The sequence below is a fragment of the Myxocyprinus asiaticus genome, chromosome 10 (genome assembly GCF_019703515.2).
Source record: "Myxocyprinus asiaticus isolate MX2 ecotype Aquarium Trade chromosome 10, UBuf_Myxa_2, whole genome shotgun sequence".
Classification (NCBI taxonomy): Eukaryota; Metazoa; Chordata; class Actinopteri; order Cypriniformes; family Catostomidae; genus Myxocyprinus; species Myxocyprinus asiaticus.
Window position 1 is genome coordinate 22,013,419 of NC_059353.1, and position 26,715 is coordinate 22,040,133.

Genomic DNA, 26,715 nt, shown 5'->3' on the forward strand with positions numbered 1-26,715 from the left:
AAGTATTTGTTGAAGTCAGAAAGGGTGACAGCAGAATAAAGCTAATGTAAATGTAAAAAACATTTTAATATCTGAATATAACTTACATCGCTGGCAATGTTTGTGGAGGTCCTGGCTGCAACCACTGATACTGCATCTGCTTTGAGGTCATAACCTTTCTTTTTCATGGCCTCCAATCCTGCTTTATAGGCTTTCTGTATTCAAAACATGTTTCCACTACAGGTTAAACACAAAAGGTTTGACGCAGTATAGTAATGCATGACAATAAATGGCAGGACACAACATTTCTGAGAACTGTAAGCAGCAAATTTAAAGATTCTGCAAATAAATAGATCCACAGTAGACCCACCTCACTCATATTGATTGCATTAGCCTTTGCAAGAATAATCTCAGGACTGTCAGGCATTATATGGATCTTCAGCTTTTCCTTGTTCCAAGCATCTGTGTATGCTTGCTGTAATAAAAAACATTTAAAAGATAATATCAACTCAAATCAACCGAATCATCTAAATCAACTAGAAATGTGACCAAGTAGATGCAGATCATTCTAAGATTTTATGGTTGCCAAAAGTGTGGTCTACCTTGTTCATTATCTTGTTGTTGGCAGTAGCCAAAGCGAGGTCCATAGAGTCCATAAGCTTTTGGAAGGTGAAATTGGAGGGGTGAGTGCGGTATTTTTGATCACTCAGAATCTTTCCTCCAAGCTTTGCAGTCTCTACTCCCAATGAACCAATGGGCACCCATCCAATACCTTTCATAATGCTGTTGTATTCACTCTTGTACTCAACCTGAAAAAAGAAATATAATAAAGATGTGTAATGTAGAGTGACAGCAGCAGTCTACGCAGACAAAATTATTACTAAGCTGAAGAAAATGTCTCACATCACTGGAGCTGACATTCATGGAGCGAGCTAACTGCAGTTGCATGGCATCAGGAAGCAGAGTGTAGTGATGGTGGTGCTGCTTGTATCCGGCATACGTCTGAACCGCAGAGGCATGCTTGGCCTGCACGACACTCAGCATGTCCACAGGTGTGTGGTACTTCAGTTTGGCCTTGTGGTAATCCTTTTTGTAGTTCCTTTCACTCTGCAACTTAGCTACCTGCATGTAGTGCACTAGCAAAGGGTCGTCCTGGAGACTGCGGAAACCAACGTGGTGGCCTCTATCCTTCTCGTATTGCAGCTTGTACTTATACTGTAATGACAGAAATATGGATTTATCAGAAAAGATTCCAGCATCATCCGAACACATTAAAGATTAAGCAGTTGTGAAACTTACATTACTAGCAATATTCCTGCCGGCTTTGGCAGCAACAATCGAAATGGCATCTGCTTTGAGATCATAGCCCTTTTTGTACATTTCTTCTAGTCCAGCTTTGTAGAGTTTCTGACAATATACAGAAAGGGGCAAATAAACAGCTAACCAAGACAACAAATCTTACAAAAGTAATCATATACTGCATTTAATTTATTATTTACTAGAATCTTTTTCCTAAATGGAATAGTCAGACATATGAATCATACCTGGCTCATGTTCAATGAATTGGCCTTAGCCAGGACAATTTCAGGACTGTCAGGCATCACATGAACTTTGAGTTTGTCCTTTTCCCAGGCAGCATGGTAGTCTTTCTGCAAGCAGATGTAAGCATTTAAATGTTTAAAGATGGTTAAACATTGAACCATTGGACCATTAATTCCATACCAGTGCAACAAATGAAAATTCACTCCACTAAAAACTTACCTTGTTCATAATCTTGTTGTTGGCAGTAGCCAAAGCGAGGTCCATGGAGTCCATAAGCTTATGAAAGGTGTAACTTGAGGGGTGAGTGCGGTATTTTTGATCACTCAGAATCTTTCCTCCAAGCTTTGCAGTCTCTACTCCCAATGAACCAATGGGCACCCATCCAATACCTTTCATAGTGCTGTTGTATTCACTCTTGTAATCAACCTGGGTGAAGACAAACGGGAAAATTGTTTTGAATCATTTTATTAATCAAATGTAGCTTATTAATCAAATGTAGCTTCAATCCTATTCAAAGGAATAGTTCACCCAAAAATGAAATTCTCTTATCATTTACTAACCCTCATGCTATCCCAGATGTGTGACTTTCTTTCTTCAGCAGAACACAAACAAACATTTTTAGAAGAATATCTCAGCTCTGTAGGTCCATACAATTTTGAAGCTCTAAAAATCACATAAAGGCCACATAAAAGTAATCCATATGACTCCAGTGGTTTAATCCATGTCTTCAGAAGCGATCTCAACGATTTTGGATGAGAACAGACCAAAATATAACAGCAGTCTCATTGGCAATCATGATTTCAAGCTTGATTACACTTTCTATCACCATCTAGTGATCTGGGCATGTGTCAAGCACTTGGAAGTGTAATCAAGCATGAAATCATGATCCTGACTAGAGACTGCTTTGGCAAGAAGTACAGTTAAAAATGAGTTACATTTTGGTCTGTTCTCAACCAAAATTGATTAGATCGCTTCAGAAGACATGGATTAAACCACTGGAGTCAAATGAATTACTTTTATGCTGTCTTTATGTAATTTTTGGAGCATCAAAGTTCTGGTCACCATTCATTGCATTTTATGGACCTACAGAGCTGAAATATTCTTCTAAAAATCTTCGTGTGTGTTCTACAGAAGAAAGCCAGCCATACACATCTGGGATGGGATGAGGGTGAGTAAATAATGAGAGAATTTTCATTTTTGGGTGAACTATTCCTTTAGGGTACCACATTGGATTTACAATCTACACCCTTATCCAAAAATGTCTCTCATATGTCTATTTTTGTTGTAATTCAATACTACATTGTATTAGAAGTTTTCAAATAATAACTGGGAATATTTAAATTATTTTCTGTAAAAATGTGTGATACATGGATCCGAATAACGATGGACCTACATCACTAGAGCTGACGTTCATGGAGCGAGCTAACTGAAGTTGCATGGAATCAGGTAGGAGGGTGTAGTGATGGCGGTGCTGCTTGTATCCAGCGTTTGTCTGAACCGCAGTAGCGTGCTTGGCCAGCACAACACTCAGCATGTCTACAGGGGTGTGGTACTTCAGCTTGGCCTTGTGGTAATCCTTCTTATAGTTCCTTTCACTCTGTATCTTAGCCACCTCCATGTAGTGCACAAGCAAGGGGTCGTCCTGGAGGCTACGGAAGCCGACATGGTGGCCTCTTGCCTTTTCAAATTCTTTTTTGTATTGATACTGTGATTAAAGAACAATTAATTATAATCAGTCCATTACATTCATATATCATGTAGAATGAGATATAATACTTCATACAGATTCTTAACATTTTGATGCAAACATCACATATTGTACTTACATTGCTGGCAATGTGTCTTCCATGTTTAGCAGCAATTATGGGAATAGCATCAGCTTTCATGTCATAGCCTTTGGCAATGTCCGCAAGCCACTGAGCCTTGTAGTGTGACTATAAGAACAAATCTGCATTATTTTAAGTCTTTTATTTGATTTAAATTTGATATGACAATACAAGCAAAATTTGACTCTTGTACATATATACTTCAAATTGAAACATTTGCAATTCACATTACCTCACTCAATGTCTGGGCATTATATTTAGCCTGCAGGAATTCTGGGGTATCCGCAGGTAAATTGTAGGTGTGCATGAATTTCTCTCCAGAGGCTTTATAGGCAGCCTAAAATGGCCCAGAGAGTGAAAAAGAACTCAAGTTAAGACAGTTCAATAACATCATCATTCTGGTTATCATCCATGGTTGGCTATTTATTAAAGTTTTCTTACTTTGTTTTGTAGTTTTGTGTTGCTCATGGCTAAGACCATATTCATCTGGTCTGTCAGACTGGAGAATTTCAGTGTACTGGGGTGTACTCTGTACGACCTCTCATCCAGAGCGGCTTTGGCAACCTTGGCCTTTTCGACATCAACAGAACCTATGGGAACCCAACCTGCTCCTTTGAAGATGTTGTTGAAATCTGATTTATACAAATTCTGAAGAGATAAAAAAATTATTCATTAATCATTTAGTCTATACATAAGTAATCATTCAAGGTTTACAATGAATTTACCACATTTATGTAGCATTATATTCTAATAAATGATGTGCAGTATTATTCGTTGTTCTTACATCGCTCTGGATCTCCATCATGTTGCGAGCCAGTTCAATGTGCATGGCATCTGCAAGGAGGACATAGTTGTGGTGGTGCTGCTTGTAGCCTGCATTTGTTTGAATCTTAGATGCATGCTTGGCATGTACAACACTAAGCATGTCGACGGGAGTGTGGTACTTCAGCTTGGCCTTGTGGTAATCCTTCTTGTAGTTTTTTTCACTCTGCATCTTAGCCACCTCCATGTAGTGCACCAGCAAGGGGTCATCCTGGAGACTACGGAAGCCAACGTGGTGGCCTCTGGCCTTCTGATAAGCGAGCTTATATTTGTACTACAAAAAATAAAACAACACAGTTGTCCATTTATAGGAGTCAACAATGCACGCAACAACTAATCAAATATTTGAATAAAAGAAATTGCTTACATCACTGGCAATATCTCTAGAGGACTTAGCAGCAACAATAGGAATGGCGTCATGCTTCATATGGTGTCCCTTCAGAAGATCCTGCTTGTGTGCGTAAGTATAGTAGGTCTGCAAAAGCACATGAAAACATAAGCTTTTAGTTGTACTAGAGACCCATAACAGGCTCAAATATTGTTGTATACAAGATATGCTGAACTCTCACCTTGCTGACATTGACAGCATTGTATTTGGCTTGCAGGAGTTCTGGTGCATCAGCTGGAAGATGGTATGTGTGCATAAACTTCTCACCACTGGCTTTGTACAGTCTCTGGAGAATAATATTGAAATGATTCAGAGAGATGTTCGAAAACCTTTATTGTTGGCCAATTATATATTTAAAGGTGCACTAAGTGATTTTTTGCTAATTATTCCAACTTTTAAACAAAGAAATGAACAGTACACTCACATGACATGAAGACTGATTAAAAAAGCAGCTTTTTTCGACATAGTGCTGGGTGCACACATATAACCAGCTGATTCTTACTTGCGAATATTATGCTCGATAATCCCCTGTAATTGGACGCTTTGACACGTGGAATAATGTAATTGTAGATGACCACGAAAAGCACATTTCTACAATAGCACTGGTAACTGAGAACTTTTGTGCTAGCTGTCCGTAAAAAAAGAAAAAACTTAGTGCACCTTTAACCTTGTAAAGGATAAGTGCGTTGATGACATGACAGCATGCATTTGTCCCTCACATCGCTTAGCTGCTGTGCGTTCACTTTGGCTTGTTCCATGACTGGGGTGTCCATAACGGAGGTGAACTTGATAGTATCTGGGTGCTGTCTATACTTCTTCTCATTGAGAGCTGCACCAGCAGTCTTTGCTTTCTCAACGTCCAGTGAGCCAATGGGGATCCAGCCAGTGCCTTTTACATAGTTCTCGTAATCCAGTTTATACTGATACTGGTGGGAGTAGACAGCAGATTTCAGTTAAAACATTCTCATCCACATTAAAACAAACATAAGTACAGGCATCCTCATACCTATATTAAATATGACATTACCAGTCAAAAATCTGGACACATCTGCCTCTATTTTCATGAGTGCACAAAGCACAGCGCTACGACCGTGCGCAACATCTTATTTAATTTTCATAAAACCGCTAATTCTAAGCGCAATTTTCATGGCAGTGGACGTGGGTGGGAGTGTTTGCGCTATCTGTGGATGAATGCACACAAACTGTGGGTGTATTATATGTTAATAAAGTGGCGCAAAGTGCAATTTGCCTTTTTTCTGAGAAATAGGTCATTGCGCTAAGACGTTTCAATACCACGACTGTTTAAAGCGCAAAGTCTAAACTTAGTTCCTGCATTTGCAGTTTGGAGATTCCATCAGCAAGTGGTAATAAAGTAAATGTCCAAACTCTGAAAATATAGTGAAATATCAAATTATGTCCCTGACGTTCACTTTTGTAGCCGTTTTATGAAACAAACATTTATGAGATTTGTGTTAAACTATCTTTTGGTCATGATTTATTTTTCAATTATTATTATTTTTATTTTTACAATCGTACGTATGATCTAATTAATATTGGTATTTTTCCACCTGTTGTCGTAGAGTGACTTTTAAGTCACTGCAAAAGGGGCCGGTGGAAGAGAGTAAAATATTTGGATTTGGTATGATTTTTTTTTTTTACCACTTTTGAATATATTTTCATTTGTTTGAAGTGTAATTTGAATTTCACATTTTGTAATTGTTAAATCATAAAAACTATGAAATACCAAAAATGGAAGTCTGGGAATTATGTAGTTACCATCTTAAATAAATCAAAATTATTCAAGCTAATTTTATTTGAGGTTCTTCAAAGTAGCCACACTTTGCTTAGATTAGAGCACTCTTCACATTCTCTCAACCAACTTCATGAGGTGCATCCTGGGGTGCTTTTTAATCATGCTTTTGATTATGTTTTAAATTTTCTTACATCACTGGAGCTGGCGTTCATGGAGCGCGCTAACTCCAGTTGCATAGCACCAGGAAGCAAAGTGTAATGATGTATAGGCTGCTTGTATCCTGCATATGTTTGAACTGCAGATGAACGCTTGGCCTGCAGGACACTCAGCATGTCCACAGGGGAGTGGTACTTCAGTTTGGACTTGTGGTAATCCTTCTTGTAGTTCTTTTCACTCTGCATCTTGGCTACATGCATGTAGTGCACCAGCAAGGGGTCATCCTGGAGACTACGGAAGCCGACATGATGGCCTCTATCCTTCATATACTGTTTCTTGTACTGAACCTGAAGGAGATCATAAAACAACGGTCTATTTAATATAATTTTGTGCCACACTGTAGAAATTCCTCTATGGAATTATGAATTGCTCACTTACATCACTAGCTGCGCGTCTTGCTGCCTTTGCAGCAATAACAGAGATTGCGTCAGGCTTCAAATCATACCCCTTTGCAATAGTCTTCAGCCATTCTTGCTTATAGAATTTCTGTAAACCAGAGACAGTACAGTTATACATTGTTATCAAATTTGGCGAAAATGCAGCCAAATATCATAAAACACATTAGGATATTTTGACTTACATCGCTTATGTTGTAGGCGTTACACTTTGCCTGAATGAACGCTGGCACATCAGGAGGCAGGGAGTATTTCTGAAGGACTGCGCCCAGACCTTTCTTATAGTGCAGCTACAAAGAGGAAAATATTCACAGATCACATACAGTAAATGTGCTGCTCTGTTCAAACCAAAACTTTTCAATAATTTGCTAATTGTTTGATGGGTTCAGTGTTGGGAAGTAACTAACTAAAAGTAGTGATGCTACTTACAATTTTTCAGTGGTGTAGATCTAGCTCAGCTTTTTTCAAAATAGTGTAGCTTCTCTAGAAGCAAGATACTTTTTCCAACGATTAGTGGTGTAGTGCTACAAAATGTTACATTGCAGTATTTCTGTCACATTTTACTAAGCCTGATTCCTAAATCTTTCCTGTCTCTCATATGTTGTGTTGGGAAGTCCAGTTCATGTTTGAGAATCAGTTCTTTTGCACAGTTTATGTAAATAAACAATTCACTGATCAAATGATTCACTAATCAAATAAATGAGTCATCGATTCATTTATGTCCCTACATCATCTTTTTTAAGCAAAATGTTAAATGCTAGGTTTTCAACCTAGTTTTAGTACAGCAGCTAACTACGTTTTTCATAAAGTAGCTTAACTGAAGTTTAACTACTTTCAATTATGAGTAGCTTCAAGGTTGGCAAGAGTTTCAAAGTAGCTTCCCCAACACTGAATGGGTTGTGCTGTATGTAGAATAGAATAACTGTGAAATTTATATGACTGTTTAATTATGCTTACATCACTTCTTATCATCTGGTTGACTTTAGCCTGCAGCTGGATAGGATGGTCATCTATGGCAGTGAAAGGTACAGTATCTGGATGCTGCCTGTACTTTCTCTGTTTAGAAAAAGAAAGACACTTTTAAGGAAACTAGCCATGACTGATAACAAGAAACATCAAACTAGGTTTTGCTTTCTCAATTTTAATAGGTTTTAATGTATGACTAAACTTAATGCCATACCTCACTTAAGATATCTGCTGCTTTCTTGGACTGCTCAACATCCAAGGAGCCATAAGGCACCCATGGTGATCCTTTGACATAGTTATTGTAGTCTGACTTGTACTCATTCTGTGGTTGAAGAAGACACAAAAAATTGGTATCGCAAAAAAGGCATGATCATCCAACGTTTCAGGTAAACCAAGTTCTTCATTTTCATGTGCTCTGTGTAACAGGTTACACTGTACAATTAAATTATTACTTTGTGTTTGCACATGACACTTAACAAGAGTTACAAATAGAGAAATAATTAGAATATAAATAAATAAATGTTAAATTACAAATTCATAATATTTGATACATTTTTATATTTGTTTATAGATTTTAATTATAATATGTTGCCTCATTAACTTTGTTGGCTCATTAAACATTTTAAAACATAACTGTAAATCTTATTTTGAAAAATGCTCAGCACTAATACTAAATGCCTTTGGAAACTTAATAGTCCATATATTAAGAGGTCAGCACTGAACTGAATTTGTGGTCATCTAGTGTGTAACAGAGAGGATCCTTACATCACTCTGGATTGCATTGGCCTTTTTTGCCTGGTCCAGTGGTATGCTGTCATAAGGCATGAGGTAACGATTTGGGATGTTCTTGTAGCCAGTCATGCTGGCAATAGCCTGAGATTTCTTAGCAAGAGTCACAAGCATCATGTCCAGTGGAGCATGGTACTTGGTCTTCATCTTCTCATAGTCTTTCTTATACTCACGCTGTCAAAATATTTCAATTGATAACAAAAAAAAAAAAAAAAAAATTCTGTTAGTAAATTTTAGAAGTAGACCATAAAAAAAACTTAAAACTGAAGTGTGTGATATCTGAGCCACTATCGTTGCCAAACAGACAATCAAACAGGTTTCCTGAACACTCCCAATGTCTGCCACTGGTCAAAAAAAACAGATAGTCGCATCTCAAACTCACACTATTGGTTGAGCCAATGCTGTTGTGTTGGGCTGATCGGAATACTCTAACAAAACAGAGCAATGTTTTGATAGCATCACAGAGCCACAGTGTTTATACTATTTGCTGAAATTAACCTACAAATGGTTTACTTATTGTTGTCTTTGAATATTAAATAGCAATAGTAGAAAGTATTTTACCATGACAAAATCACACACATCAGCTTTAATGATTGTTGAGTTCCAGTACATATTGCCATGATGTATGTTAACACTAATGCATGCTATAGCTGAAACGTACCTCGCTCTGGATCTTAGCCACATGTACAGAGTGTAAGATCTTGGGGTCATCATTGATGCTGAGGGCCCCAACCATCTGTCCTCTGTTCTTTTCATATTCCTTCTTGTATTTCACCTAGCATTAAAGAACATGACAAGAAAACAGTTTCACTATTGCCTGAAAAATTCTTATTGATTTAACAAATAACCCAAATATTTTACTTACGTCACTGGCGATGTTGGTGTGGGCGCGGGCTGCAAGGATCGAAATTGCATCACCTTTTACCTCAAATTTCTTTGCTTTTGTCTTTTCCCAATCAAATTTGTAACATGTCTGTGAATATAAAATGGGAACAGTTTGGTTTGATACAAAAAATTGTATTATGAACAGGTTTCACTACAATTTCAGTAATGAACAAAGGCACAGCATTTTATCAGTTAAAAAAAAGCAATCTGAATGATCACAACATACATCACTGAGGTTATACGCGTTAACTCTGGACTGAATTAAGAAAGGGTAATCAGGAGGGAGATAACACTTATACTTCTCCTTCTCATACTTTTCCTTGTAGTTGAGCTGTAAAAAAAAAGATCAAGAAAAAAATGGTAAATCCAATGTATTTCTATGTAAAAACAATGTATACATATATGCATTTTTTTGTATTTTTTGTTTTGCTCTTCAGTTGTGGTGCTTAGCGGAGCAGGGATGAGCCCATTGATCCACTAGATGGCTCTTTTATCAAAAGGGACTGGTTCTAGATGTTCAGTTGGCTTTGATTGCCCACCACTCTCACTCAAAATAAATTTGGAAGCACAAACAGTTCTAATAATATGTCTGGGGATTCACTCTGTTATCAGTGGCATTCAGATGACAGCTGTGCTTTAATAATGAGTGAGGGGATTTTTCTAGTTTAGTTCTGACTTGATATCCATAAACAAACAAACAAACAAACAAACAAACAAACAAACACCAAAGTGTCCATAAACCACCAGGAAAACTAAGCACTGTTCCTTTCATTTTATTAAAGCATGATGAGACTATTATGAAAAAACTACAAATGAGTTATTATAGGTGTCATTTTTTACGTACATCACTCAGCTGTTTGGCGTTGATGGCAGCTTGCACTAGGACAGGTGAGTCTGTCACCTGTGTGAACTTCACCTTGTCTGGATGTTGGCGATACACTTTCTGCAAAGAGAAATACACATATGACCTAAAATCAAATCTGCAAAGAAAACTGGTACTGCAACTGTCCCATTAAAGTGGGATTATATATATATGTAATATAGGAGTAGGTTTATATAGGTAAACTTACATCTTTACATTGCTGGACCTTCTTATGGGCTTCATATTCTGGCGTAACAGTTTGAGGGAAGAAACATCTTGACTTCATATCCTCATAATCTGCTTTGTAATTTTTCTAAAAAAAAATTAAAAAAGTATTGATACATAAATAAAAAAAACTGTGATCAACAAGATTATATATATGTATATATTTACAATATGGAAACTTACATCATTCTTCATTTCTTCCATCTTCTGACAGTGAACTGAAAATATATCTTCAAAGCTACCAACATAATGACCTTTCACCTCATTTTCATATTTCTCTTTATAACGTGCCTGAGAAGAGAGAAGGATATAAACTTTGTGCTCGAGATATGAAGAAATATAAAATGTTTTTAGCAAACGACAGCAAAACATCACTCACATCACTGAACTTCTTCAGTACACTATCCATCTTGAATTTGGGAGTGTCGCAGTAATTAATACTGAATCCTTTTGATTTCTCATAGCTAGCCTTATATACTTTCTAAAAGGGGAAAAGAAAGACATGTCAGCAATGAAGCAACAAAAGAGATTTTGGAATATTGATCAAATGCTTAAAAGCCCTCATTCTGAAGATGATCTTCATCAAGGTCAAACAGTGGCAAACACGGATGCAATCCCCTCTAATTATCATGTCTAATGACATAATCTGTTTATATGCATGTTCATACTAACTGAATTGAACAAAGCTATAATCTATTCCATAATTTTCTCACTAACACAATACCTAGGTGTCATAAGTGTGTCATAAACATACATCACTCAAGATGGTGCCTGCGTATCTCAGCTGTCTGAGAAGGGGGTTCTCTGTAGCAGGGAGAACGTTGTAATCAGACACTGCTTTTGTCTTCTCATAGTCCTTCTTGTACTTGACCTGTGGATGTGAAAAATGCATATATTAAATGCATTATGATACTGAAACTATGATACCAAGTTGTGGCTTCTTCTAGGGGCTTTTTGAAGTCACTGAAAGAGTTTTACTTTTTAAAGTCAACACGAAACCCATTTTACTCACATTATATTTAGTGAGAAAAATGTAAAGTGGGACTTGTTACAAAGAAAACATTTTTTCTCTGGAGTAACGTGCACCAATAAATAGTTCACAATAGTTCCAGGAATTATTATCAGTGCAGTAAATACAGTACATTTTGATTTCTTGTTGTCTTAAAACTGAAATTGGTCTTTATTAAAATCTTAATTCCTGATTCCTTCTATAACTAGGGCACAAAATATTTAGGATCTAATCCTGTTTGCTCTGCCATGTCCTCACATAACCAGAAAACCAGATCAGTCATGTTTAAATCTCTAGATTGATTCATGTTCTGTTTAGATTGTCATCATGAGAAGGTCATGCCTATACAATGAGGAAAGATCTAAATAGGCTTGTTTGAGATGCCAAATGCCTCGCTTTGAAAGTAGATGAGAGCAGTCAGGGGAGGAGTGAAATAACAGCAGTCAAGTTGGACAGTTCTCACTTCTTGTAGTGGATTAGCAGCTGCGAGATCAAAGGCAGATATCGCGTGATTCACGTTCATGTGCTTTGTTGTTAATAAAGTGGATATGCAATTTAAATTCTGTTGCATTTAAATGAAAATAAATATGATGAACAAGACACTCAATGTACGTGTCTTTTTTTTAGTTTAATAAAGACACATATTTGAGATATTTCAGAAATATGATACCAATCACATATCCCATACAGAGATTGCACTGCCATAGTGTTGGGAATATTCACATATAATATTATATTATACACATAAAAACATGTATTAGAGATAAAAAATTAATAATTTGAAAAGAAAAGAAAACATCACAGTTGTTTAAGCCAGAGTCACATGACGCCATGCGAGGATCGGACGTGTGAACGGTGAGCTCTGTGCACTTTGCTAGTTTTGATACTTTTTATGACATAAACTGGTGAGATTCGCTACACTCTGTTCCATAACTGTTCTAAGAGGACAATATGTCAAAGAATTCAAAATCCTCGGGCTCTGGAGACATTAAAAGACACTTACATGCTCAAGCTGACACCCCTGAGCACGGGAATCAGTTTGGTCGGAGAGATGTGGAAAATGCGGCGAGAGATGCTGAACATGTCGGCAATGCTGACGAAGGTCATTGCTGACTTGGAGGATCATGCTGTGATAGTCGATTGATCACTGCAGTGGAGGCGAAATTCACTGATATGGTTACAAGAGTGGGGGATGTCGAGAAACGGATCGATTGTATGGAGTCATCAGAGAGGGAATTATCTGCTAATCCGCTAGCAACCAAGGTGGATTTAGAGCATGTCTGGGAGAAGTTGGAGGACATGGAAAACCGTAGCCGGCGGAATAACGTCCGTATCGTTGGAATTCCTGAGGGTGAAGAAGGACAGGATGTGGTGTAATTCCTAGATGTGCTCTTTCCGAGTCTGCTCGACACAGCAGGCCATAAGCTGGAAATCAAGTGAGCTCACGGGGTTCTGGTTCAGCGTTCCGTGGAAGGAGACAGGCCCCGATCAATTCTGGCCAAATTTCTGAGATCATCCCATAAAGATCTTGTGTTAAGCGAGGCGAGGAGTAAAGGAAGGCTTTCTTGGAAGAACCACAGCATTTTCTTGTTCCCAGACTTTGCGAACTCGACAAGAGAGAAATGTGATAGATTCAAGGAATGCAAGAATCTTTTACATCAATGGAAGGTCGCTTTTGCACTGATATTCCTGGCCAAATTGAGAACAGATGCTAAGGATGGCCGTAAAACTTTCACATGCCAAGTCACTGGAGTAAGTCATTTGCTTGCACTCATGTTGCAGCCGAATGGACCGGCTCACTGAACATTAATTTGACTGTTTGAAGAACCTGCGTGTTCTTTTTGTGCTGGTTCTGCCTAGCGGCTGGAGTTATTTTGTAAAATAATACACCTTCAGGACAGTTTTATGGATGAAGCTACTCGCTCTTTGTGTTTATTCTGCTTATTGGCTGGAGTTTGTTTTATAGATTATCTTTCGCTGTGTAATTCTGTCTCACAAAATTTGTATAGAAACACCGGACTTGAGCAATCCGATGGCAAAGTTGTCACGGGGGCTCTCGTAGGTATGCATGGACTGTTTGAGTTTAGAGGGATGGACGCCAGTTGGCGCTGTTGTGCGCGGGGTTAATGCGTACGTTTTTCTTTTTTCTGTTTTTTCTGTTCTAGGGGATGTTTGGGGTTTGATTGTTGCACTAATGTTGCAATGTGGTATTTATAATCCTGTTTTTGACACACAATCTATTTTTTCTAACATGTCAAAATGTCAAATGTTAATATGAGTGGATTGTTTCTCTCCACGTGGAATGTGAATGGGTTGGGGCACCCCATAAAAATAAGGAGGTTATTTCTTTTCTTAAATGTAAGAAATATGATATAGATATTCTTAAAGAAACGCACCTTTCCCTGCCTGAAGTGTACATCCGAGTAGGCTCGCTTCCTGTCAAAATCGAGGGGTTGAGGGTCTGTCAACAGAAACATCCCTCGCCCAATTAACTAAGTGGAATGGACTTCAAAAATGGTGACGGAGTTCCCCTGAGGGGAAGTGCTTCGGGAAGTTAGCGAGTGGATGTTTAAAGTGAAATGGAATGTAGTCCTAGTGTAGACGGCAGTGTCATGTGGTACCTGTTACTTTTCTCAGCGCCAATCACAGTCGTTTATTATTACTGGATTTTTTTTAATGCTTTTATAGATAATTCTGAGGCAGATTTCCATTCACAGGTATGAATCCTTGCGATTATCAGTTTTTATTAAAATAACTATCCAGTGTAAAATGTCTCCAAAGGTATATGAAATGTTCTGAGATTTAAATGCGAATGCATGGTGGATTCTGTTTTCAGAGAGTCAAGCGCCCCCTACAGGAATAAAACTTTGTCTCACAAAACACAGTCAGTGGCTGACAACATGTGCAATTTCAGTATGTAGGTCTGTTATCCAAACAAAACTTACGTATGAATTTAGAAAACATGAAATATATCACATGAGTCATATGTGGAGTCATCAAAGATGATTAAGGCATACATAGAAATGATCAGTTGTTTTTTCAGGGTGAAGAAAGCAGACAGGCATTTCAGATGAGCAGGTAAGAAAGGGTTCATGTATTTCTGAAACATTTACCCTAATGCTTTTTCTGAATATTTGATATGATCCACAGCGCATAAATATTATGCAATGAAAATAATTTTCTATTTATCTGTGCATTCATTTGAACTGTTATAATGCACTGTGTAATGTGTTGTAATAAAACATTACAACTCCCTCCCGGACCCACATTTGGACCCCACCAATGTTCAAACCAAATCTATGCCATTGGTACATGTCACTGTTTTTATTTGGAAGGCAATGAGTAAATGGCAGAATGCTCTAAACCTAGTCTGAATAAGCAAAATATTGTAAATAAATTTTTAAAACTTACTGTACTTGCAGCTTCACGAGCCTTTTTATTGGAGGCATATGTTGGTGTGTCAGTTTGCATGAAATAAATTTGGTCTTTCATGTCTTCGAAAGCAGCCGTATACTTTTTCTGTAGAAAGAAAAAATTCAGATTTATGATTTGAATACTACAGAATGGATTTGTATTATTAATAGGCATGTTTTGCTTGAATAATTCAGCATGTCTGATGTATTTATTTGATTTATTAACAGAACATGTTTGCTTCAAGCGTTCCTGCCACTTACTTCACTGAGGTTGTCCATAGCCATTCTTGCAATAGCGACATCAAAATAAGGAGTTTCACACCACTTGCCCTTAACATTCTTGTTGTAGTCCTCATGATATTTAAGCTGTGAAAAAAAAGTATCTTTCAATATTTCTCAAAGGCAGTGACACTTTCTGTAAACTCATGGCTTACATGTCTTTCCCCAACACTCAACCATTTTGCTTTATCATTTCTTTAAAATTAGCAGACACAATCCAATGTTTTTGGGGACAGAAGATATTTACAAAATATGAAACTAAAATACTGTATATACAAATAAAATTTAATAATTTTGACTAAATAAAACTCTTTTTGGTATGATTGTTTAAAATTAAAATTAAAATGCTTAATTGTACAGATTATGTCACTCATTTATGTTAGGGTCCTTCATTAACATTTCTGTAAAATGGTAATTGATTCAAAAGTGTTTAAGGTCTTACATTACTGCGATTGGCAAAGTTTTTCTTGGCCAGTTCCATTTCTGGGGGATCAGCCAGAGACGTGTACTTGGCCTTTCGCTCATTGTGGCCTTTCTTGTAGACAATCTGTGAAGGTGAGAACGACAGAGTTAGTAGAAGAAACCTGAGGTCAGTTAGTTCTTATTAAGCTCCAAGAACATATCTAAGATCATTTTAACAATAGTAGGCTCCTTATGTTTCTTCTTTTTTTTTTTTTTTTTTTTTGATGGCAATGCAATATAATGATGTTATTGTCATATTTTTATAACATAGTTACACCCAAACACTAAATTAGTGATGCTACTATCTATATTATTTACTAAATACATTTTAGTAGCATGACTTAAGTAGTGTGTTTTCAAAACAGTCAAACAAGTAGCTGTGTAACATATTACAATGCTACATCACTGTTTTTTATGTTACTGTGTTTGCACATCTTGCTTTGCAGCCAAATAGCAAGCTGAATAATAAAACGTGCATATATGACATGTGATATAATAATGTACCTTGAGAAAGGCTGATAACCGATATGTTGGTAAATAAATGAGCCTTGATTTTGAGTTGTGGAGTAATATTTTTTTCACTGTATACATTTTTGCCATAACATGTACATCTGAATTTAAGGTGTGAGTTTACTTACTGTAAGTATCTTCTAAAAATGTAATATAATAATATCTTTATGTATTATTAAGCAATATATTACTTACATCGCTTAGGACTTCTTGGGCCTTGGCCACCCTGCGCAGCTCTGGGCTGTCACTGTATGGATAGAACATGGTCTTATCCTCATCCCATGCCTCTGTGTACAGTTTCTAAAAGAAATAATCAACCAGCCATATAGTAAATCCACCAGTAGTGAGAGAATAAATTTCACTTTAGTGCTTATGTCTAAGTAAGATAGGAAATAAGTGTTCTACCTTGCTGTAATTTGCTGCATTTCTCACAGCAAGAACCAGTTCAGGGGCATCGGGAGGGAGCAGGTACCGATCCTTGGTCTCGTCCCATTTCTGTTTATACAGAACCTGGAAAAAGCACAGTGAGAAATATGCTCAGCGCTTTACTAAAGACAGATGTAATGTTAAAGTAAATGAATCAGAATCATTATTTGATACATGGCAAAAAAGTTTAACAGAAGTGCTCGGTGGATTGTCACTAGCTTAAATGACTTAATCACTTACTTTGCTGATAAGCTCAGAGACTCGCTTCACATGGGCAATCTCACGAGCCTCACCATCATAGAGGCTGGTGGTTTTGGCCTTCAGTCCCTCCATGCGATATTTCACCTAATTTAACAAAAAGATACAATTAAAATGCAATGGTTGTACAAAAATGTAATGCAACTTTCCAAACCAATCCAAAATACACAATTCACAAAATCTGCTGGAATTTAGTCAGAAGCTTCTGGACTTGATTCATCACAAGGTTCCCTGCTGAAAATAAAAAAAAATAGCTTAAACAAGGTTTAGATGGTTTGCTGGTCTTAGCTGTCTAAGCTGGAATATCTTGTCTCCCACTCCCAGCCTGGCCAATTTGGTGTTTAGTTGGTGGCCAGTTGGTCTCCCAGAGAACCACCTTTGGTTGGTTTAAGCTGTTTTTTTTTTTTTAACAGGTTTAGGTGCTTCTGGCTAAAGAAGTTTCGTCATTCCTTGTACTGATTAGAATTTTAAAAATGCATCAGTTTTTTCAACACTGACCATTCAAACATATCTTGCTATCTACATTTTGACAGTTCAAGTAGTACAAATGTGATCCGCCAATGGGTCATACCTCACTGAGCTGCTCCTGTGCCTTCTTGATGCGAATCATCTCAGGTGTATCAGCCGAAATGGCGTAAGGCTGCCCCTTTGATTTTTCATATTCCTCCCTGTATTTATTCTGCAAGAACATGCAGTACCACAAATTTTACTTTCATTCTACAGAGGTAAAGTTTGTCTTTCTTACCAAAAAAAGCCACACTTTTGCTAACTCTAATACTTCTATGTACTTTTAATTCTATCTAATATTTTATCTTCAGTAAAGGTAAAAACAAAATACAGTGCATTCAAAAAGTATTCAGACCCCTTCATTTTTTTTAACATTTTGTTATATTGCAGCCTTTTGTTAAAAGGCTTTAAATTATTATTTTTTTCACAAAATAAATAAATTTCTCTGGATCATCTTTGAGATGTTTCTACACTTTGATTGGAGTCCACCTGTGGCAAATTCAATTGATTGGACATGATTTGAAAAGGTACACACCTGTCTACATATATAAGATCTCACAGCTGAAAATGCATATCAGAGCAAAAACCACATCATGAGGTCAAAGGAACTGCCTGCAGAGCTCAGAGACAGGATTGTGTCGAGGCACAGATCTGGGGAAGGCTACAAAACAATTTCGGCAGCATTGAAGGTTCCCAAGAGCACAGTGGCCTCTATAATTCTTAAATGGAACAACCAGGACTCTTCCTAGAGCTGGCGCCCAGCCAAACTGAGCAATCAGTGGAGAAGGGCCTTGGTAAGAGAGGTGACCAAGAACCTGATGGTCACTCTGGTTGAGCTCCAGAGATCATATGTGGAGATGAGAGAAACTTTCAGAAGGATAATCATCACTGCAACACACCACCAATCTGCGCTTTATGGCAGAGTGGCCAGACAGAAGCCTCTCTTTAGTGCAAGACACATAAAAAAGCACCTAAAGACTCCCAGACTGTGAGAAACAAGATTTTCTGGTCTGATGAAATGAAGATTGAACTGTTTGGCCTCAATTCCAAGTGTCATGTCTGGAGGAAACCAGGCACTGCTCATTACCTGCGCCATACCATCCCAACGGTGAAGCATGGTGGTGGTAGCATCATGCTGTGGAGGTGTTTTTCAGCGGCAGGGACTGGGGGACTGGTCAGGGTTGAAGGAAAGCTGAATGCAGCAAATTACAGAGATATCCTTTGAGCGCTCAGGACCTCAGACTGGGCCTAACAGGACAATGGCCCTAAGCACACAGCCAAGACAACGCAAGAGTGGCTTAGAGACAACTCTGTGAATATCCTTAAGTGGTTCAACCAGAGCCCAGACTTGAACGCAATTGAACATCTCTGGAGAGACCTGAAAATGGCTGTTCACTGATGGTCCCCATCCAATCTGTCAGAGCTTGAGAGGATCTGCAGAGAAGAATGGCAGACAATCCCCAAATCCGGGTGTACAAAGCTTGTTGCATCATACCCAAAAAGACTTGAGGCTGTAATCACTGCCAAAGGTGCTTCAACTAAGAACTGAGTTAAGGGTCTGAATACTCATGTCAATGTGATATTTCAGTTTTTTCTTTTTAATAAATTTGCAAAGTTATCAAAAATCTGGTTTTTGCTTTGTTATAATGGGGTATGGAGTGTAGATTGATATGAAAAAATAAATAATTTAAAGCATTTTAACTTAAGGCTGCAACATAAAATGTGAAAAAAATGAAGGGGTCTGAATACTTTCTGAATGCACTCTATGTACTTTGATGTTCTTACATGGCTGTATTGGTCAAGCATCTTTTGACTGTGTGCCAGGTAAGGGGTCATGAACTTGGAGGTGTCCACCTTCACTTTCTTCCTGACTGTGCGTCTGGGAAGGCCACTAGGCCCAGTCTTTAAAAAAAGACAAGAGCAATCAGCACATATAAGGGATGCACAGAACACTTTTAATGACAAACATCTCTTAAAACTACAAGGCCACATTTAGTTCATTAATGGCCAACCAGTTTTGGGGAATCTAATGAATAGTGTCTGCAGCATTATTCTGTACAACCTAACTTTGACTAATTTACTCCAAAACAGATTTAAGTTTCAGCATCTAATTTGCACCACTTACCTGCAACGTCCCCCTGCAAAAACGAATGTATTTGTTTAACCTAACGTGCCAGTTAGTATATTGCTCTTAACGACAGATTAGAGACCCCCAAAATAAAATTCTGTCAATGAGATAAGTCTGTGAGTAAAGAGGTTATACACCATACATTTGGAAACTTGATATTTCAATGACAGGGCAGTAAATTAGTACGGGCAATTTGTTCAGTTAATGTGTAGTTACAAAAACAAGCTACAGAAAATGCACTTTCAGGATAGACAAGCAAAGTGTATCAGGTTCATTCTTCATTTGCAGTGGCAAATGGTGTCCATCTACTTTGCAACTATAGAAATAACTTTAAACACCAATACATCGTAAATGTTTGCATATTTGTATTCTGTAGGGTGAAAGCAAGCTGTGCATTGTTAAAAATGTTTTTTTTTTTTTTTTTTACTTAAAATACATATTTTATTGAGTTTAAGAGATGATGTGTAACAAATTCTACATATCCCCCTCATCATACTGTCCCTCAAAGCGGTATGCGGGATGTAATTGCAAAAATGGAACGTGGTTATATCACGAAAATTGATTTAATTTAACATATATACATTAATTATATTGTTAAGAAGAATAGATATTTTGTGATATTCTAAGAAAAATTTGTGTCCCTCATCTTAACGTCTGTACTGTTACAACAATGGAAATTGCCCCTTTAAGAAAACAGGGAATTCTGTTTTGACTACTTCAGTTGTTTAACCAGTAATTTATTAAAATTTATTAAAAACCTAAATGTTTTTAAAGGGTTAGTTCACCCCAAAATGAAAATTCTTACATCATTTACTCACCCTCATACCATTCCAGATGTGTATGACACAAAGATTTTTAGAAGAACATCTCAACATTTTAGGTTCATACAATGCAAGTGAATGGTGGCCAGAATTCCAAAAGCTCCAAAACGGAGATAAAGTCAGCATAAACATAATCCATAAAACTCTAGTGGTTTAATCAGCATCTTCTGAAGCAATCCAGTTGGTTTTGGGTGAGAACTGACCAAAATGTAACTCCTTTTTCACTGTACATCTTGACAGCAGTCTCTTTGGCGATCATGATTTCAAGCTCAATTACGCTTCCTATAGCCCTATCTAGTGATCTGCACATGTGACAAGCACTAGGAAGTGTAAGCGAGCTTGAAATCATGATCATGTCTAGAGACTGTAATGACAAGATGTACAGTGAAAAGGGAGTTATATTTTAGTCTGTTATCCCCCAAAACCAACTGGATCACTTCAGAAGAAATTGATTAAACCACTGGAGTCTAATGGATATCTTTTATGCTGACTTTATCTCCTTTTGGAGCTTTTGGAGTTCTGGTCACATTCACTTGCATTGTATGGACCTACAGAGCTGAGATATTCTTCTAAAAATCTTTGTTTGTGTCCTGCAGAAGATACAAAGTCATACACATCTGGGATGGCTTGAGGGTGAAGAAATGATAAGAGAATTTTCATTTATGGGTGAACTATCCCTTTAAGCTTCCATTTCACTGGATAAAGCATAATAAAAAAAAAAATTAAATACATAGCAATAAAGTATATTATTAAATAAATAAGAAGCATTTTTACAAATTCTGCCTTGTTTGCCTCTCCAATTTAAGAATGACCCATCAACAATAGTTTCAACACATGCTACGACAGCATCAGACAGACAAATCCCAAAATAAACAATACATTCACTCACATGAAGAAAGCTCTATAAAAACCACACCCTCATTGTCATTGCTAGGTTTGTTCACGTCATTTGCATGGCTAGGTACAAGGTATCATGGGGGCTATTTTATATAAATATGTTACTATCAGAATTCAGACCTTAAGGACCTCATTTGAATATGCTATTCCCACTTTCTCTGGATCATGAATTGTTAAACAAGGGGGTTTGTTTAATAATCCACTATTTTAGTCGCATTTCTAGATGGATCTTACTAATTGAAATACAAATTGGAAATGGAAAGCAATGGAATAGCCCCCATGGCATGCAGGGAATTTGAAAGGGTCTGTTTCACCAGGACTCTCGGGGGAGATAATTTACCTCTACACCGTGAGACATTGAGGTAGTCGTGGTGGTGAATGATGAACTCTCCTCATAGTACTATGAATATAGGAAAAACTCAGCTCAAAACAAAATGAGGATAACAGACTTCAGGCAAAGACCAACATTTAGAAAAGTGACTTTTTCCAGCTCTGGTTGACAGTTTTAAAGCACCATGTAACCAGAAATACTCCCAAACATTGTAACCCTTGGCTGACTGAACACTGACTATTACTGTATTATATCATGTTATATGTCCTGGCCTGAACAATGATACTTTACAGGACACAATGTGGCTAAAGCACACCATAAGAAAAATACATTTATTTTTATTAATTAATGATGGAGCAACATTATTAGTTTGAAAAGATATCATAACAGAAGGTTGTTTTAATTAAAATTCCTTTTTTTTTTTTTTTTTTTTTTTTTAAGGTGGCAAAGGGGCCTTTTACCCCACTCCTATAGTAATAATAGTGTAGATATAGGGACAATAGTTATAGGGCAAAATTTGTCAACTACTAGGCAAATACTTTTGAGACAGAAAGATACTTTTATTTTTTTTATGTTTTAGTAACAAATTAAGATAATACTTCTTCAAAATAACCCATTCAAAACAGGCTGCACCTTTTTCTGTTCATTTCAATCATTTTTGCCATTTCATAACATCTCAAGTATTTTATAAACAAATAAATCTCCATTGTGATTGGATCAGTCAATGTGAGCCCATTTTGAACATTCTTTATATGAAATCTATTCCCACCATTTTAGAAAAATAATGTGTTTTACGGGGGACTTTAGCCCCTGCAACAGGGAGGCTTTTTACCACAAATACTATCCTTTCACTTATTGGACAGTTATTAAAAAACATTTGATTTAATCAACTTGAACAAAACTGAAAATGGCAAATAAGTATTTTGGCTCAAAATAGATGTGGTGATTTCAGGGATTCTCATAAGCTGCATACATTTGCAAGATTTTAAAAATTAAATATTAGATCAAATTACCTCAAAATCAAACTTTAGACACCACACACAATGATCTCACGGATCAGGAATATTTGCAGTGTATAGTAACAAACAGGTGCACAAGTACTGTGGTAGTTTTTGTTGCTATTTAGTGTTTTGGGAGAAAATCAAATCAAATGTGCCTTTTACCCCGGGGACCTTTTAGCCACGTTGTACCCTATACAAGTAATATATTAATGCCAGTGAGATGATTACATGGCATTACTAGCATTTCATAAAACTATTAAAGACAAATATAGTCAATTAACTATATTGTTGTTCATAAAAGAACTCTCTTTGTACATAATACTTAAAAGGGCATTTTTTTTCTCTTTATAAATGACTCCAGTTATCTTAGTTTTCTAGAAAAAGCTCTTTTATTCTTATTATTTTCTTCTTATTCTTCTCATTTTTTATGGAGGCCGACATGTTTAAATCATGTCACCAGCTGAATAATTCTCCATATCCATGTTATGGGACAATTTTAACAAAATCATTGACTGTTGACTGTGAATAGCGCATTTCTACCATGGCATCAGTAACTAAAAACATTTTCTTTTGTGTGATACTGCATCCACACCGCTAGGTGTCAGTATAAGTTCAAGATGCTATATTGGCTAGTGCAACATAAACAAAAATGACTGCTGTTTCCTCCTCTGTAGTTTATGCTAACTGAATAGTAGTGGTTTAGGGAATAAATGTTGTTTCCCCAAAGGGCAGCTTTGATTGACAGAGCCGTATGACTGGCTTGTGCTCAGGACATTTTAGCACCCAAATGACCTCACCACTATTATTATTTGCAGCTAAAGTTATTGTCATGGTAGTAAATAGAAACAGTGGGTCAGGGAACAAATTCCAACACAAACACTCACATACATATTTAGATGCTGTTGTGTATAACATTGTCTTTCAACCTTCCATAGTTTAAACTATCCCCTACAAATATCCTGACTGAAATCTAATCAAAAGCACTAACATTTTAACAGACATTTCTTTCTCAAAAAGCCACTGACTGCCACATGTCAGAGCCTTAAGACTTTAAAAAGTACACCACAATTAGTGTAAGGATCCATCATTTTTAGCTTGAAACCAGAGCAGGAAAAAACACCTCAGATCTTTGAATTTAAAGTAGCTAGAGGCTTCTTTATTTGGATCAGTGGAAAACAGAAATAAATACACCTGCACTTAGTTTCCATGTCTTGTACATGTCTTATATTTAACAGGCAAGACTTGCAAGCTGAAAAGTGATGAATCTGCTTACAAAATATTTTTGTAAACTACTTCTCTCTCTCTCCAACTCTGTACAGGTTTTATTTTTCCATTGGTCCTCCGCCCAAAGCATTTTATCAGCATGACGTTAATGGCTAGAGGAGTGTAATTTACAACACGGCTCATCTCATTTGCCTCTCTGACAGTCTGCCGTAGATGTCCACTGCTATATTTATATCTCTTGAAAGAACAACTCCAGCCCAGGTTGGGGGCTTCTTTTCCATTAAGGGGGAGAAAAGCATATTAAAGATTCACAAAATGTTCTCCCTAAATTCAAGATCTTAAAGTTGTATGTGTGTCACGTGAATCTATAAAAACTATAACCTTTAAATCATAATTCCTGAAAAAGATTCAGTATAATTTAATGTGATCAACTACAGTATTTGAAAGATAAAATATTAGAACACAAATGTGAACCTTTGCTTTCCATAGATCCAATGAAAGAAGCCATCTTAATGCTGATCCCTTTCAGGTCCTATTCTAAGTGTAGATGAAAGTATTAGTGAAATCAGAGCATATAATGTGTATGTACCAAAATATCATCAAGATTGAGATTCCCATCTTTTCAACATGTAAGATGGCAAATTTTTTGTTTCTCTGGTAATATGTTAAAGGGGAATACAAAAATATTTGCTCAAAAAGTTATTTTAAAAATAAAGATCAAATCAATGTGAACTCAGGTTAACTGATCCTCCTGAATAGTTTTGTAGTCCCTTATAAGATATCTACAAAAGAAATGGACAGAAAATATACAAGGTCTACTTTAACTCAATTTCTCTGGGACTGAATTAAAGTATGAACCTTCTGCTTTCACTCTTCCAATGAACACTCAGACAGACACATTCAAAGGACATTTAACATTAATACATAATCAATGACATCACAAAAACACATCTAGATAACTGCTGGAAGCTTCAAGAAGAGTTGCGGTTAAATCGTGAATATGTAGTTAGATCTATCACAAATCCCGTTTTTCATTTGAAAATGGTATATATGCAAAAATTATTATGCTTAATGGTGGTATATATATATATATATATATATATATATATATATATATATATATATATATATATATATAATGATAAAGAAGTTGTATATATCTTTTATTTAAAATAGAATTTGAGTTCCAGCTCTTAATGAAGCTTGCAGGAGATTTTGCCACTGAACAGAACATAATCCCACAGTTAGTATAAAATTGAGTATTATATCTAACAATGGTTATTTCCATTCAGGTTTGTTTCAAACAAACAATGCTTGCATCGTTTTTTTTTTTTTTTTGTTTTTTTTTATCAGATATTGACAAATTGTGATAATTACATAACTATGATATGAAAGATAGCTTGCCACGTATATTGTAATTGACATCTGGTTCAGCTTATTTGCTGACATGCTCCAACTGAAGCATTTATTAAATAGAATTTACTGCACATTTGGGTGGTGCTAGAGCCTTCAAGGAAGAGGTCATCTGAAATGGGATCCAATGCAAATCATATGCGACATGGCAGCTCCTACTGAACTGCTGACTGTGGAGGTATCATAGATCACTATTCATAGGGTTACCAATATACCTATAGGAATGAGATCTATGTGGCACTAAGGGGAAAAGCCTATAAACTATTCAAGGGGCAAAAAAATAAATAAAAATAAATAATAAAAACCAACATTACATTCACTCTTTTGGCAAATGCTAATGCTCTTTAAAAGTATACTGTTAAAGTATGATTGTTGCACTGCAATTGGATTATCTTACCTCTTCCTCAAACTCATCATCATACTCCTCTTCTGATGCCATCTTCAAATGGTTATAGTGAATCTGCACAGGCAAATTGAAGACTGTCAGACAGCTTCACACTGGCACTCCAAATACATTGTGTATATACTGTACATTCAACTAACAATTAACATCATTAAATTAATTTAAAGAGTAACATATAACAAAATTTTTGAAAAGGCAAAGAAGTAAGCTAAAGTGACCCTGATTGGAGGATTTCAATTTGAGCAGGACTTGAAGGACACTCCACAAAGAGACATTCAGAACAGGCCAGGTGTGAAAGTTAAAGAACCATATATTAAAATGTGTTTAAAGATATGCACAAGCATACATACCTTTACCAGAAGGTTTCAGTAGACTCAGCAACCTTACAATAAAGAAGGTGCTCACTGTCCATCCACTCGTGTCCCAATCTGCTATTCCACCTTCTGTATTTCTGCAAACCTAAACACAGACAGAGACATGTCAGATTTCCTCTGATACCTTGCTCGACACAAATAACAAATCTAACTTTTGTGCTGAAATCTTGCTGCAGGCCTTGGTTGGTGAGAAGCTTTGACACCTAAGACCCCCCAAACCGCTGCGCCTCCTGGCTGAAGCCTTGCGACAGCTGCTGTGAATCACTCCAGCTATTTGTCATGTAAACCAATGCTGCAGGCTGATTGGCTGGCTTTGTTTAGCTAGTGAAGCTCCAATGCCTTCTGAGGATGCAGGTTAAATTTAGGTCTGACCACTAGCTACCCTTTTTTAGGACCTGAATCCCAGAAAATTACAAAATGATGCTTTTCTATGCATTTTTATCAAAAAGATTGAGAGGAATGTGGATGGGAATTGAACAAACTCCTGCCCATGAGATGAGGTGCTTCAGATCTCCCAAGATGAACAAAGTCCATGAGTAAGTTCCAGCTTTAAGTAATTTGTTAAAGTGCTTGTTCCTTTAACGGTGGCCAAAACGTCAGATGCTTCTTAT

At 36.8% G+C, this 26,715-nt stretch overlaps 1 protein-coding gene across 6 annotated transcripts in view; it reads right to left on the reverse strand.

The window, feature by feature from the left end:
* Positions 1-25,781, reverse strand: part of neb (nebulin) — an 81,639-nt gene extending 55,858 nt beyond the window's left edge. For all 6 annotated transcript variants that reach the window (XM_051708657.1, XM_051708656.1, XM_051708654.1 and 3 more), the window contains exons 1-39: positions 25,725-25,781; positions 21,699-21,758; positions 19,298-19,414; positions 17,577-17,684; positions 16,988-17,092; positions 16,727-16,831; positions 16,517-16,621; positions 15,792-15,896; positions 15,332-15,436; positions 15,069-15,176; positions 11,403-11,519; positions 11,028-11,129; positions 10,832-10,939; positions 10,632-10,736; positions 10,406-10,504; positions 9,788-9,892; positions 9,542-9,649; positions 9,338-9,451; positions 8,653-8,850; positions 8,102-8,209; positions 7,879-7,977; positions 7,107-7,211; positions 6,905-7,012; positions 6,502-6,813; positions 5,277-5,483; positions 4,739-4,843; positions 4,537-4,644; positions 4,132-4,443; positions 3,789-3,995; positions 3,580-3,684; positions 3,348-3,455; positions 2,915-3,226; positions 1,741-1,947; positions 1,524-1,628; positions 1,279-1,386; positions 883-1,194; positions 582-788; positions 350-454; positions 87-194 (exon numbers count right to left, since the gene is read on the reverse strand). In XM_051708657.1, the coding sequence (XP_051564617.1) occupies positions 87-194; positions 350-454; positions 582-788; positions 883-1,194; positions 1,279-1,386; positions 1,524-1,628; positions 1,741-1,947; positions 2,915-3,226; positions 3,348-3,455; positions 3,580-3,684; positions 3,789-3,995; positions 4,132-4,443; positions 4,537-4,644; positions 4,739-4,843; positions 5,277-5,483; positions 6,502-6,813; positions 6,905-7,012; positions 7,107-7,211; positions 7,879-7,977; positions 8,102-8,209; positions 8,653-8,850; positions 9,338-9,451; positions 9,542-9,649; positions 9,788-9,892; positions 10,406-10,504; positions 10,632-10,736; positions 10,832-10,939; positions 11,028-11,129; positions 11,403-11,519; positions 15,069-15,176; positions 15,332-15,436; positions 15,792-15,896; positions 16,517-16,621; positions 16,727-16,831; positions 16,988-17,092; positions 17,577-17,684; positions 19,298-19,414; positions 21,699-21,758; positions 25,725-25,766 (5,364 nt within the window). In that variant the 5' untranslated portion in view covers positions 25,767-25,781. The remainder of the gene's footprint in view (positions 1-86; positions 195-349; positions 455-581; positions 789-882; positions 1,195-1,278; positions 1,387-1,523; positions 1,629-1,740; positions 1,948-2,914; positions 3,227-3,347; positions 3,456-3,579; positions 3,685-3,788; positions 3,996-4,131; positions 4,444-4,536; positions 4,645-4,738; positions 4,844-5,276; positions 5,484-6,501; positions 6,814-6,904; positions 7,013-7,106; positions 7,212-7,878; positions 7,978-8,101; positions 8,210-8,652; positions 8,851-9,337; positions 9,452-9,541; positions 9,650-9,787; positions 9,893-10,405; positions 10,505-10,631; positions 10,737-10,831; positions 10,940-11,027; positions 11,130-11,402; positions 11,520-15,068; positions 15,177-15,331; positions 15,437-15,791; positions 15,897-16,516; positions 16,622-16,726; positions 16,832-16,987; positions 17,093-17,576; positions 17,685-19,297; positions 19,415-21,698; positions 21,759-25,724) is intronic.
* Between the last annotated feature and the right edge of the window lie 934 nt (positions 25,782-26,715).